At 46.2% G+C, this 14,056-nt stretch overlaps 1 protein-coding gene across 3 annotated transcripts in view; it reads left to right on the top strand.

Moving 5' to 3' along the window:
* Clic5 (chloride intracellular channel 5) overlaps window positions 1-13,433 on the top strand; it is a 143,301-nt gene extending 129,868 nt beyond the window's left edge. For all 3 annotated transcript variants that reach the window (XM_040729673.1, XM_040729674.1, XM_040729675.1), the window contains exons 5-6: window positions 3,669-3,850; window positions 8,530-13,433. In XM_040729673.1, coding sequence (XP_040585607.1) covers window positions 3,669-3,850; window positions 8,530-8,697 — 350 coding nt within the window. In that variant the 3' untranslated portion in view covers window positions 8,698-13,433. The remainder of the gene's footprint in view (window positions 1-3,668; window positions 3,851-8,529) is intronic.
* Window positions 13,434-14,056: the final 623 nt, after the last annotated feature.

Below are 14,056 nucleotides of genomic sequence, written 5' to 3'. Positions count from 1 at the left end.
GAAAGTTCACTGTGAGTGTCTGCATGACCCAAATGCCATCAGTCAAAAGAGATAATTTAATCCCGTGGCTTCAGGACTGAGCCCGAAGGCAAGAGGGAGAAAGCTGGAAGAGAGTGTCTAGGCACTGTTGTGGGTGACTTGTTAGCCTGGAGTGACTCAGCATGTGGGTATGGTGTGTCTCTTTGCCTCTGAGCATCCCTTTCTACATTGTTTGTCACCAACGAGGATTCCCGGGGGCATAGGGGACATAGTCATGGCTGTGTGTTAAATATTCAAGGGAGGGTGCAAGGTGTGCATGCCTGTTATCTTATCATTAGGGAGGTGGAGGCAAGAGGGCCAAAAGTTCAAGGCCATCTTTGACTGGTTATTGAGTGAGACCGGTCTAAGCTTCATGATCAAGTCCCAGAAAACAATTTTAAAAATATAAGTTAAGTGCTGGGCAGTGGAGGCACACACCTTTAATCCCAGCACTCGAGATGCAGAGGCAGGAGAATCTCTGTGAGTTTGAGGCCAGCCTGGTCTACAGAGCGAGTTCCAGGACAGGCTCCAAAGCTACACAGAAAATTCTATATAAAAAAAAAAAAACCACAGTGTGTGTGTGTGTGTGTGTGTGTGTGTGTGTGTGTGTGAGAGAGAGAGAGAGAGAGAGAGAGAGAGAGAGAGAGAGAGAGAGAGAGAGAGAGGGAGAGTAATCGAGAGTGGGAAAGAATGCTCCATTTGGGGACTTGACTTCAGGACTGAGGCTACACAGAATCTGACCTTCTCTGCTGCATCTTGGAATGCTTAAGAATGTTCCAATCTGAGAGTGTGGGAGGATTCACAGGACAGAAGGACGACTGTTTCAGAGTCACACGGTGACAATGATAACCACTGACTGATCTGTTACAGCCCAGGCCCTTGGATCAGAGACTTTCCCTGCACTATCCTATTGAGCCTAGAATTGGCCATGAGTGACCCAGGAATCTTCGTTGTCATTACCGAGATGAGGAAACGGTCATGCAGTCACATTGAGGAGCTGACCTCTAGCCACAGAGAGGTATCAGGATCAGGGGTGCAGGTGGAATTTAAGGTGTCCAAAGCTAATACAATACGTTTAAACAAAGAAGTGAAAAAAGTCATGCCCGAGGTCTCGGAGAGGGCTCTTCAGTTAAAGGACCTTGAAGCTATAACCTCAACGGTGAGACTGTTCTAGGCAAATCCTAATCAAGGGTAGCTACAGTTCATGTGGCTTCTTTCTGGCTTCTGGCCTCATGTCTCTACCATGATTAACACCAACTGACAAGCAGTGAGCATGCTCAGAATGTACAGACCATTCATGATGTTGTAATAATGATGTAGGGACACATCTATACCTGTCATTAAATTTTACCCCTTCCATTTAAAGACCTCATTAGTTGGGCAAATTAGTAGATGAATAGTTGGAATCTATCCCAAGCTAGTCTTCCAAGGTCTCCATCATTGTTTCACACCTCTTTGCCAAAATTCATTGTTGTTGCAGACCAACAACAATGGGAAGAGAGTTTCAATTGAGGATTTATTCAGATCACGTTGACCAGGAATTATATCGATTGTTCATTGATATGAAGAGATCTAGCCTATTGTGGGTGGCACCATTCCCTAGGCATGGGGAGGGCGTTGGGGGGGTCTGCTTGACTTATACAGGACAGGGAAAGCTGGATAAGAGAGCAAGCCTTCAAGAAGGCAGCCTGGGTATATTTGTTTCAATCTGCTCTTGACAATGGATGAGGGTGTGACAGTCACACTGAAGCGTGTGACTTCCCTACAAGGATGATCTGCAATTCAGTAGCACATGCCAAATAAACCCTTTCCTCCCCATCAGGCTATTTTAACCTGTCAACAGAAATGAAACTAGAATATTGTGTTATTTCTTTCATTTTTCCACTGTGATTGGGTTTTTTTGGCCCACTCTGTGACTGAAGGGAGTAGAAGGATTTGAGTAAGCAAACAAACCCAGTGTGAAATGCAATCGCTTTGGGGAGAAAAACATAATAAGTATTGTCTAGTGCCCACCCTCTGCCTTAGCCCACGAATAGTCTGGCAATCCCGTCACAGTCTAGACAATCACTGAAGGGAATTCCAGCATGTTTCCCAGCCCTTCTTGCTCTATTCTCTCAAACTGGAAACACAAAACAGATGATGAAGACGAGTTCAAACGCCACACCAGGGAGAAGGAAGTATTGAGAAACGCATGGCCAGCCTCTCACTGGTTTCCAAACGTTCCAGGAAGTGTTCAGCGGCTTTGTCTCAGACTGGTGTCCTTCCATTGTCTCAAACAAGGGCCTCCTATGAAAAGACAAAAGTGGGTCATGTGGGAGTGGCTAGTTAACAGAAGGCACATTTGGGACGCCGTGACAAGGAAGACAGATCTCACAGTTTCTCCTCTGGGTGGCGATGTCCTCCTTGTGTCTGTGGCCAGGTGAATCAGCTGGGACTCCTGCGATCTCAGGAGCATGCTGTCGAACAGAGTCTTGAGGGAGAGGGGTAGAGGAGCAGGGCTGATGTCACAGGTACTTAGTGACCAACGGGCCATCTGTTCTGCACCTACCCTGTCCATTCGAAGGTACAAAGTTTCCATGTCACCTTTCTGTGATGAAAAGGTTCCATGCCCATGTGTGATAAATGGATTAGTTGCTAATTAATCAGAATAGGAATATAAGTGTCTTCTGCCACCTCGCCTTCCTTTAGGTGTCCTTTCTTTCAGCGGCATCCCTGGCAGGTGGCAGGCTCCATCCAAGTGAATTGAGTGCACACTGCCGATGGCCATTCCTGTCTGGTGCATTGGTCTGGCCATTTGGGACAGCTTTGAGCTGTCTGCTGTAGATGACCCTCCAGCATGCCTCTCTATTACCCATGGCACTTCTGCAAGTCTCCCTAAACAGGACTGATCTCGTTCCTATGTCCTGTCCCCTGAAGGTCCCCTCCCCTTCTCCAGCTAGGTTAGTCAAATTGAATGCCACCACAAAACTGGTCTTATCTAAGGACTACTTCTGCGCCATTTTTAATTACTTAATCAGCCCTTTCTGAAAAATTATTGTGTGTGTGTTTGTGTGTGTTGTCAATCATTGGCTAGATAAAAGTAGATAAAACAAGAAAATGGAAGTTGCCTAATGTTGGACCTGCTGGAGATAAACTCTGGATACTCTGGCATGTGCTCTAGCTGCCGGAATTCTTTATTAAATAGACGATACATCTTAATCAAAGTAAAAGGAATTTAATCAAATTAAAAGGAATAGGTGGTGTTTCGATCAAATATAAAAAGTAACTAGTGTTTACTAATTGGCTAGTTTTTCTGATTTATTTAATTTCTGTGAGTGTGTGTGCCCATACACACACAAGCGGCCACAGAGGTCAGAAGGTGTTAGATTCCCTAGAGCTGGTTATAGGCGGCCATGAGCTGCCTGGAAACAAATTGCAGTCTTGGTAGAGCAGTGGCTGCTGGGCCATCTCTCCATCCCTAGGGTTTGCCTTTTTAGGCTGTTTAGTACACTTGTATGGAAACATGCTCAGAGCTACCGGGGTTCTATCGTATGTGTTGAAATGGCGGAGCGGTGGTGGGATGTGACTCTGTACACCTGGCCTACTCTGAAGCCCCTGTGGCTGTATTTGGTAAGAAGAGAGTTGACTCTTCTTTTGTTCTTCCATGCCAGCCCTTGAGAGGGGCTTGACAAAGGCACTGAAGAAGCTGGATGACTACCTGAACACCCCTCTGCCAGAGGAGATCGACACCAACACCCGTGGGGATGAGAAAGGGTCCCAGCGCAAGTTCCTGGACGGGGACGAGCTGACCCTGGCCGACTGCAATCTGCTCCCCAAGCTGCATGTGGTCAAGGTAAGAGAGGTCTGAGCATGGGTGTGGCCGTCATCCCAGGCCTGGCCAACTGGGTGGACCAATCAAGGGTAGTAACTCCTGGGAGCCAAGACGACCCTGGGCTCTGAAGTCAGATCTGTTAGGGACCAAAATCAGCCTTCGCAGCTTGCCAGGTGAGCAGACTCTCTGTGATTCAATTTTTTTAAAAAGTTTGTTAAATGTGTATGTGTGGGTGTTTTACCTGCATTTGTTTATGTCCACGTGTGCGCCTGATGTCCATGGAAGCCAGAAGAGAGCATCAGATACTCTAGAACTGGAGTTAGAGATCGTTGTGAGCTGTCATGTGGTTGCTGGGAATTGAACTTGGGTCCTCTAGACCCAAGAGCAACGTGAAGTAGGGTCTTATAACCAAGCAACCCCTGCTTTTACCGTGGCTATGTCTTGCCATCTCATTCTGACAATAATGTGTGTGAGACCAGAGCCTTTTGCATGTGTGATAACCCTTTAATAAATATGACCAGCTACTGTGTGCCTTTTAGGATAGTCATATTATGTCTGCCCCTCACTGAGGAGAAGGCTAACCTATTGTTCATCAGCAAGTTCTATCAGCCAGAGTACTGAGCTAGATATATAGAGTCTCCTCCAAGAGCATATGCCAGCTTGTGGTAAAGTCACTTAACTGGCCATCCATGTGTGAGTGATTGTCCCGCAGGCCTGGGTTAGTGCTAAAACCAGGGAGGGAGTCACATGCTTCTAGGGCAGGCCAATACAACACTTGAATATGAAGACTTTTTTTAGGCTCAGGGCCAATCTAAAGATCTCTTGTAGGACCAGCCAAATATGTTACTTTGAAGTTATTAATTATCCCACACCCCACCCACCAAAGTGTGCTTTCTTCTCCTTTCCCTGAGGAATAAGCACAGCCATTAGGTATGTGTGATGCCCATTCAGTCACACAGTGTCATAGTGATATAATGGAAAGATCAGAAGACCCAAGTCTAATTCATCATCTGCCACCAACTAGCAGGGAGGACTAGGGCAAGCCATTTGATCTTTTCGGATTTCATTTTTCTCGTGCCTAAAAGAAAGGTGGGGATCAAATCCACTTGCTTCCTTTCCCTTCCTTCTTTCTCTCCTCTCTACCCCAACATGTAGAGGCAACTCACTTAAGTGTCCTTTGTCAAAGTAGGCAAACACACGGCACTCACAGGCTTCTCCACCATCCTTTGAATGCCTCAGCTCCATCCAACCCTAAATGACCAAGTTAATCCCCTGTCCTTGGAGACAGTTCAGTGGGTTTCTAGCTGAGGCAAGCTGGGGATCAGACGGAGGATGGCCTAGGAGGGAACAATAGGCCTGGACTCCTGTCTCCTTGGATTTCTGCTGATCCAGCTTATCAGATCCAGGGACCTGGCAAACCTCTGCAGTGCAGAGAGCATGAAGAGGAGCCAAGGCAGTTTGGCCTCGGATGCCAAATTTTAATGTGGACTGTGGGAGCTAACTGTTTTCATATGAAACAGCCAATTCAGAGTAGGAGGAGCAAGCAAGTTCCTCTGGGTGTCAGAATTCCACGCGCCCTTGCTTCTGCTTGCCTTCCTGTCATATCTGTCCCCAATCCCAGGATGCCGAGTGGCTGTGGCCCACGCTCACTGAGAACCTGGTCTGAACTTTCACTGGTGTGCTTTTCCCGGCTCGGCACAGTGATTGTGTTCTCTGTGGGGCAACTTGGAAGAGAAAGAGAGCTACACATGCAAATGCCAACATACATTCTTTGATTGCACATCTGCCATCTTGAAGCGAATGAAGACAACCCGGAATACCTTTTCTAGTTTGCTTTTCTGTCGCTCTGATGGGAGGTTATTTTCCTTACACTTTCACTTCATAGTCCATCATAAGGGAAGTCAGAGCAGCAACCTAGAGGCACACAGTGAAGGGAGGCCAAGGAGGAACACAGCTTACTGGCTTCCCCCGCCCCAAGGATTACTCAGCTACCATCTCTCCTTTCTTGCATAGTCCTGGCCCACCTGCTTAGAGACGGTACAACCCACAGTGGATTAGGCATCTATTGACAATCCAGACAGTGGCCCCAAGACACATCCACAGGGCAACCTGATGAAGTCCCTTCTCCCGGATGCCTCCGTTTTGTGTACAGTTGACAAAAACCAAGCAGTAAAGTTCTTACTGAACACTGGGCTCAAAACCCAGCACCACAAAAACAAACAGACAAAACCCCAAATTAAAATGCCAACAGTAACAAAGTATGTCTTTATCAATCAGTATAAAGTATCACCCAACCTCTGTGTCTTTGAGATCAGCTGGTGGCGTAGAATCTAAGTAAATGGTCTGGGTTGTTCTCTAATTTGAGATCACCCTGCCTCGGTCTCATGAGTATTTGCATTACAAGTTCATGACTTCAGGTCAAACCATGCACAACAGCTCTTAGTAGACTCATTCACCTTACTTTGTGCCAATTTTGCCCCACCTGGCTAATTCCAGCTAGTTCAGAAAATCATCACTATTTAGATTTGCTCCAAGCCTAGAAAATCTCTTCTCAAAGGCCCTCTCCTTGTAGTGACCAGAGGGCAGCTTTGGGACAACTGGTGGCTAGTGTTGACCTATCACCTTTGCTTACTGGTCACACTTAAGCAGAACAGAACATTGTAAATGGGATGTGACATCATGCGGAGGATTTACATAGCATGCATGAGGGACTTGGGTTCAATCCTCTGCAAAACACACACACACACACACACACACACACACACACACACACACACAATGGTTTCATCACATATAACTCGATGCACCTTGTCTGATGTTGAGATAACTGAAGATGCCAAAGATTAAATTCAGCTGTTTAACCAAACCTTGCTTACTAAATGTCTGTGCCTCTCCTTTCTCATCTGAACAATAGGGGCATGACCCCTGCAGGGTGCTGTAGAGGTTTTAGTAGCTTGCACCCAGTTCTGAGTAGCTTAACACAGCACCCAGATGAGAGTGGGCTCATGAGCCAGTGTTACCAGCTGTCATTATCCAAATCTAAATGGTCATTAGGATTATGGAAGGATCTAGAAACGAAAGCACAGTCTCTCCATGTCCAACTGCTGCTTACAAGCTGGGGAGGAGAAAAGGATGCTGTCATATTTGTGACTCAGGACAGAGTGTACCTTACTTATTGTTGCACTGGAAGCTTGGAACTGGAGTGAGAGCCTGGAAGGGGCTTGTGCTCTCCCTGGTGTAGAAGGGTCCCAGGAATGAGCTTTTCATGCAGTAGGCCATCATTGTCCTTTCCTTGGCATAATTTCCTGGGGACTCTGCATCATCCATATGGGAAGGAAGGAGAAACCCTCACACAGAAGAGCTGGGGGTCCCATGGTTTCACTATCTACCCCCTAGAGAAAATGAAGGAAGTCAAAAGCAGAACCCTTGGAGAGATACTGCTCTCTGTTACATCTGCCTGACCCTGAGGGCCATAAGCATCACTAATGGACACATTCCAAAGAAGAATGAATACAGGGACCCCTTGTTAAAAAAGTATATGAAGAATTTACTGATATTAACACAGCAATAAATCAAGAGCAAGACTCTTCTGTGTACAAGGAAGGCCTGGGGAGAACTCTCAGGTCCTATGTCCCCAGAGTTGTCCTGACTACATGGACCTTATTCAAAAAGCCACCCCACCCACCTCCCTGTAGTAAAAATGTAAATGCATGAAAACGGGCACAAGCCATGTCCCAGTGAATCGGATGAGGACCCACTCACCCATTTCCACAAGGTAAGTCCTATTACCACCTCCATGTCAGAGAAAAGCAAATTAGGGCTCAGAGAGGTGTCATGGATTTGTCCTTGGTCACAGCTGTCAGATGGAGTCAGGATTATGAATGCAGTCAGCTGAGACCCAGAAGTAGCCCTCTAACCACTGACACTACAGTTTCTATCAACACAAATCCCACTTCTCCACAAGTCCCAGTCTATATCCTATAAGTGTGGCAACACAGGAGAACATTGGAGACCACCATTGGTCTGCTCCCACAGCAGATCTGGAACCTACATATATATTCTAATACCTAGCTCACTTTTCTGGGTCCCCCCCACCACCACCACACAAAAGATAAGGATGCCTATTTAAAGCAGAGCAGAAGAGGGACCAAAAACAAAGAAAACTTAAACCAAGCAAGGTAGCACGTATCTGCAATCCTTATACTGGAGAGGTGGAGGCAGGAGGATTGGGAGTTCAAAGTCACATAGAAGTTTGAGGTTGGCGTGGACTAGGTGAACACGGATACTCTACTGGTAATATCCTTGTGGGTGTCATACATATTTCTCCACATATGTTATACTTTACACCAACTATGGCTGTCGCAAACATTTTTCCATATCACTTGGGGTTTCCTTCACAGCACATGTTCTTCATTTTCATGTATGCGTGTGTGATGTGTGCACATGCATGCCTGTGCATGCATGTGGAGGCCTGGGGTTGATGTCAGGAGTCAGTCTCGATTTCTCTTCCACTTGCCTCATTAAGGCAGGCTCTCTCAGTCAAACCCAGAGCTGGCTGACATGGCTCGTCTTTCTAGCCAGCTTCTTGGGCGGCCGTACTGCACGCAGATGTACCCGAGATGCACTGTCACCCATGAAATCATGGTCCTAACACCCGTGTCCTGTCTTCACACAACCTCTGTCTTGTCACCGTTGTTTAGATTGTGGCTAAGAAGTACCGAAACTATGACCTCCCGGCTGAGATGACAGGCTTGTGGCGGTACCTCAAGAATGCCTATGCCCGGGATGAGTTCACCAACACCTGTGCTGCTGATCGCGAGATCGAGCTGGCCTACGCAGATGTCGCCAGACGCCTCAGCAGATCCTGAGCTTAGTTGTCTGCTGCAGAGGAACTCCACAACTCCCAAAGGCCTTCACCTCCACAGACTTGTCTTCCTCATTGCCTTGAGGAAAGATTCAAAAGGAAAACAAATAGGCGGCACCTTGCTGGCACCCCTGAACTCAACTCCAGCCTGCTACCTTCTAAGATCAATGCCATCCTTCTGCCTTGTCCCCCAGGAGCCTGGCAAGAGGAAAGGACACAGCCGCAGATCTCCCTGCCTGCTTGCCCGATCTAGGGCCAGTGTATCTGGGGTCAGTTTGGAAAGCTTCCCAGGGATTGTCACTGGTCCCTTCTGCCAACATCCTAACGCTTTTCCAGATGCTTTAGCAACTTCAATGCTGGCTTCTCTCCTGCCCCCACTTTCCCAGTAACTGCAAGGCCACAGACGAATATGATCATCAGGGAGGGATCCGGGCTTTGATTGGGAGACAGTGCTGGGGGAGGGACTCAGCTGGGTGTGGCTCTGGGAACCTAGCAGGGCAGTTCCAGCTGCTCAGAGGGCCATATTGTATTGTCCCCTTGGATACACCTCCATTTGCTGCAGTGCTGAGACCTGGTGCAATATGAATATATCCTGGTGGGCAATGATCCCAGCTTTCCGTCTGACTCCATTTTGCCACAAAGGCAGTTGACCTATAATTCTAAACTGAGGTGACCCAACTGGAGAGGGACTTCTGAGAAACAATGTTGATGCCAAAAGGCCCAGCAGGGTCTACAGCCACAGGGGTCACTGACTTAAAAGCAGTCATCCACTGGAGCTTACAGGAGTGTGTGAGTGTGTGTGTATGTGTGTGTGTGTGTGTGTGTGACTGTGTTCTTCAATCAGTGGCTTTGGGTTGGAGAAAGAGACGGGAGGGGGAGGAGGAGGGATGGGAGGAGCTAATGCTGTGAGTTTGATGTAGCCTAGTAAACCTTTAGAGCAATCTTCTCTCTCATTATCTAAATCTTAGACTGGTGTTAGGACACACCTACCAACCATAAAGCATCGGTCCAAAACATCTTCCAGGCCTGTCCTAGTCACTTCCAGACGTGGGTTGCCAACTGAACTGTGCATGGGCTCCTAGTTTCTTCAGCCCCAGCCTCTGATGGAAGAGAAATTCTATTAGGGAATGGTGTAGTCAGTGCTACCTTCTTAGGAAGGAAGCCCATGGCTCTTCTGACTGGGAAGTCACAGCTTGAATTTAGAAAATGTGCACTGTCCTGGGTTGCTTTTCCCAACATCAGACTTTAAAGTAAAAAAAAAAAGCAATATATTTTTTTTAAAGCTAATATTTCTCTCCTTAGTCATTCACCTTGTGTTTTACCTACGAAGCTCATGGGGCCTGAACATGGGAACCTGGGCTGACCAGGCGCTATGACAAATGAGTTAATCATTAGCTCTTCCTCGACCTGTGAGCTAGCGAGTGCCTGGGAGAAATCCATTCACTGAGCCTCAGCTCCAACAATCCTGCCTTCTGTGTCCTTGCCAGTCGGGGCGAGGCTCCTGAGGGCCGGAAAGCCCCTGGACTTGGCTCATTACTCTGGAGGGTGGGGCAGCAAGGGTCCTTTCCGTAGAAACATCAACCAACATGTGCTAACAGCGAACAGCCACTGGGATCCCCCCCCCCAACCTCCAACCCCCGCCTCTAGGGATCGCCAAAGCAAAGCATGACCATTGATCCGAGGAGTAGGGAGGAAGCAGGAGGTCTCCCTAGCCCATTGAGGAAAAGGACTCTGCCTGCTACGACATTTTATAAACTTGAAAGGGGCTTGGAAGATACAAAATGAGTCGATTCATTTCCACCCTACAGGGACCTTTCCACAGGCTCTTGGCAAGCTTCCCCTGGGGATGCTTAAAAGTGTAGCACTGCTGAAGGAGCAGCCCTTTCACTGCAGGGAAGAGTCCCCCAATGGGCCTCCAGGGGGCGAGGGGGAGGAGAGCTTCCGGAGCCATGAGAAGGCCTCCGTTGAATTAATAGGAAACCATGCTGTTCTCAGGAATCCTTCCCAGAATTCACAAGCAAGCAGGGTTAACTCTAGGCAGCTCACAACGCGGTGTCCTGCAGGTGGACTGATAGTGAGGATGTGAAGATCAGTGTATATTTAGAGGGGCCTCAGAAGGAGGGGGGAGTACTCGAGACCCTCACGTGACAGTCTGAACCCAGAAATCCGCAAGTTTTCAAAAATAAACTGAGTCAATACTGTTTCTAAAAGTTCCTCCTGTTTTACAAAACTAGCAATATTTAGGCAATGTGGAGTATTATATGATCACTCATAACCCCTTTAAAGAGAGACAAGATTATAGAATGGAGGCTCTTCCAAGTACTTGAATTCAGAAGTAATTTTAATGTCAGATAATCATAATTAGACTGACCTGTGTTTTAGGACATGTGTATAAAAATAACAATAAAGCAAATGATGATGAACCCCCTCCCCCACCCCAGAAAAGACTTTTCTCCCGAGGCTCCAGTTTCTTTGGACCTTGTCAAGTGTTTGATTCATTCACCATCTGCAGCCCGCAGTGAGGTTCCAAGTCCCAGCTCAGACTGTGTGCAAGGCTTTGCCTTGTGGACACGACCTGCAGAGCCTGGATAGGAGCTGTTCTGGAAATCCCAGTCCCGCAAGAAGCGTTTGGGTGACCGAGAAAGGGAACTATTTGATGGAGCTATTTCTTTTGTATCCATTTCTCACCCTGGATTGTCACATGGCAATCTTGTGTGTGTAAGAGGTAAGTGAAAGTTGAGACAGAGAGACAGACAGACAGACAGACAGACAGACAGCCTAGAGTCAGACTCAGAATGACTGAGTTGAGTGTATCTACCTGTTTAAAACTGCCGAGGTCTTAGATTGACCCAGAGAGAAGGCATTGGTTCAGATATTAGTAGCTATACACAATAAGAAAGAAAGTGAGTTTTTGATGATTTCAGAACATTTCATAGCCCCTTGAAAAAGAAAAATCCCTGCCAAATTCAGGGTCACAGGCATGTGTATAGCTCACCTTTTAAATGGAGGTCTAGATAGGCTCCGGGCAGCAAACAAATGAATTGCAAAGTAGAAAAGAGTCAGGCTGTTTATTTGGCCAGACAATCCTAAACTAGTTCCAGCGTCCTGGTAGATGGCACTGTCCCTGGTGTTCCCCTCTGGAGCTGATGGGACCAGACCAGATCTTCATCTTTTCATTAAAAAAAAAAAGAGTTGCTCCAAGAGTGATGTTTGGGCCATGTTTCTGGTACCTTCTGGATCTTGTGAGATGAGTCAACAGGAGAGAAGACAGCACCAGTGCTTAGAGGTGGGAATTCTGCAGAGAGAGAGCCCTAAGCATTTTAGGACCATCCTGGAACGGAGGATGCCTGGCACAGTCAGGTGCTGATTATCTAAGCGTGCCAGGGACCTGCAAGGCCCAGGAAAATGTATTATGAAGGAAGACCAGACAGAGTTCACCACCACTGAAATAGTTTGCATCTTCAATCAAATCATTCTAGAAGCAATAGGTATCTGGGAGGTGCTTCTGGGGTTCCCCTCCATCCTTCCATGGTCCAGAAGTCAGCTCAGTTCAATGAATCAGTGAACTATTGTGACCCTGCTTGGAAACATGAAACATCAACTAGTGATTGAAATTAAGTTCAGTGATTCTCAAGGGTTACATTTTGAAATCTATGTATTTGTATCATAAATAGTCATACATATTATACATATATATGACATTAAGAAAGATCCTTAGTTACCAGAAAGGAAAGTAGTGTGCCTATGAAACTCCAGATTCTGCTGATGGGAGAATGTTTGTGGTCTTGTCATTGGCCGTGGGGCCCTTCTACAGACAGACCAGTGACCATGTGGCCAATGCTCTCTACCACTCAAACTGACAGCTTGTGCTGAGTTCTAAGTGCATCCTCTTCCCCCTTTACAATATTCCTTTCTCAGCCTAGTTTCAAGACGCTTTCATCTTTTTAGTAAGCATGAATCAAATTGCACAGTCCTACTGAATGTTGTTGAAGGAAATAAGTCTATTCTACACTACCACCATATATACTACCAAAAATTAACAAAGCATTGTTCCCATATGGGGTTTGAGTTAAACTGTATTTTCTATAAAATCAATCTGATGTTTGGCAAAGCGGTTTTGAAGACACGGTATTTTTGTATATAGCTAAAGATGTCCCAAGGTAGACTAAGAATATGTTTATAGAAAATATCAGGCTAGGATCTAGCACGGATGGTAGAATGTTTGCTTAGTATGCATGAAGCCCGGGGTCAGATATCCATCACTACATAAATCAGGCTTGGTAGTGAACTTGTAATCCCAGCTCTAGGGAGGTGGAGGCAGGAGGATCAGAAGTTCAAAGTCAGCTACATAGCAAGTTGGAGGCCGACCTGCTATATGAGACCCTGTCTCAAAGAAAAACAGCAAAATAAAAACAAGCAAAATATTCAGCCTCTATCTAAATTTGTGCTCCCCACCCCCAGCCACCTAGTTTTTCCGATTTGTAAACTGGGGAACTAACTAACTTAGCAATTGTAATGAATCAATACGTAGATGATCCAAATGGTGGTAACTCACTTTTCTTGAGACCCTTAACTGTGATGAAAATAGGCCTTGCTTTCAAGCCTTACTAAATGTAACATACCTTTGAATACACATCAAGTCAAATGCATTCTTTATATCTTGAGCCAGCTGTAAATGCATTTTCCAGTCTCGATTGGTATTGACTGATTCAAATAAAGTTGGTTTATTTTCAAATATTACAAAAGAGATCACTGGACTTCTTTGGGGGAGGGGTTAGGCTATTTTAAATGACAGCATAAAAGCTCTCTCTTTTTCAAATATAGTTTGTTTAATTTTACATGAAATGTGGTCATTGTTTTAAAACTCAAAACCAGAAAACTATAAAGGTGGAATTGGGCATGGCTCTGTGGTAGAGCCCTATAGTGCAAGATACCAAGGATTTGATCCCCAGTATAGATAGAAAGAAAATGGGGAGGGGGTGGAGAGGGGGAGGAAGAAATAAGGATGGAATAAAGAAAGGAAAAGAAAAAAGGAGGAAGGAAAATGAAGGAAGGGAAGAGAGAAGCAGGGGATCAAAAGGCTCCATCTTTTAAAGTAGGTAGGCTATAAGTTCTTTGACAGCACATGGGTGAGGCAAAACATTATACTCCTACCAGCCATGCTTCCCATTTCCTCTCCACATTGTCATAACCAGAAGTAGACCAGCAAGTTACAGTCTGGTGTGAGCTAAACTATTAATCTGCTTGTGCCCAAAGCTCCTTCTTGGTTCTTGTGAGTTCCATCCCATCCCCAGCTCTAAGCGTCCAGTCTTGGCATCACATAACATCCCATGGTCTCTGAAGCCATTGTGAGCTCTGATGAG

Source organism: Mesocricetus auratus, unplaced genomic scaffold, assembly GCF_017639785.1.
Source record: "Mesocricetus auratus isolate SY011 unplaced genomic scaffold, BCM_Maur_2.0 Super-Scaffold_100021, whole genome shotgun sequence".
Classification (NCBI taxonomy): Eukaryota; Metazoa; Chordata; class Mammalia; order Rodentia; family Cricetidae; genus Mesocricetus; species Mesocricetus auratus.
The sequence above is the reverse complement of the archived record's forward strand: the minus strand, read 5'-3'. Positions and strand labels throughout refer to the sequence as shown.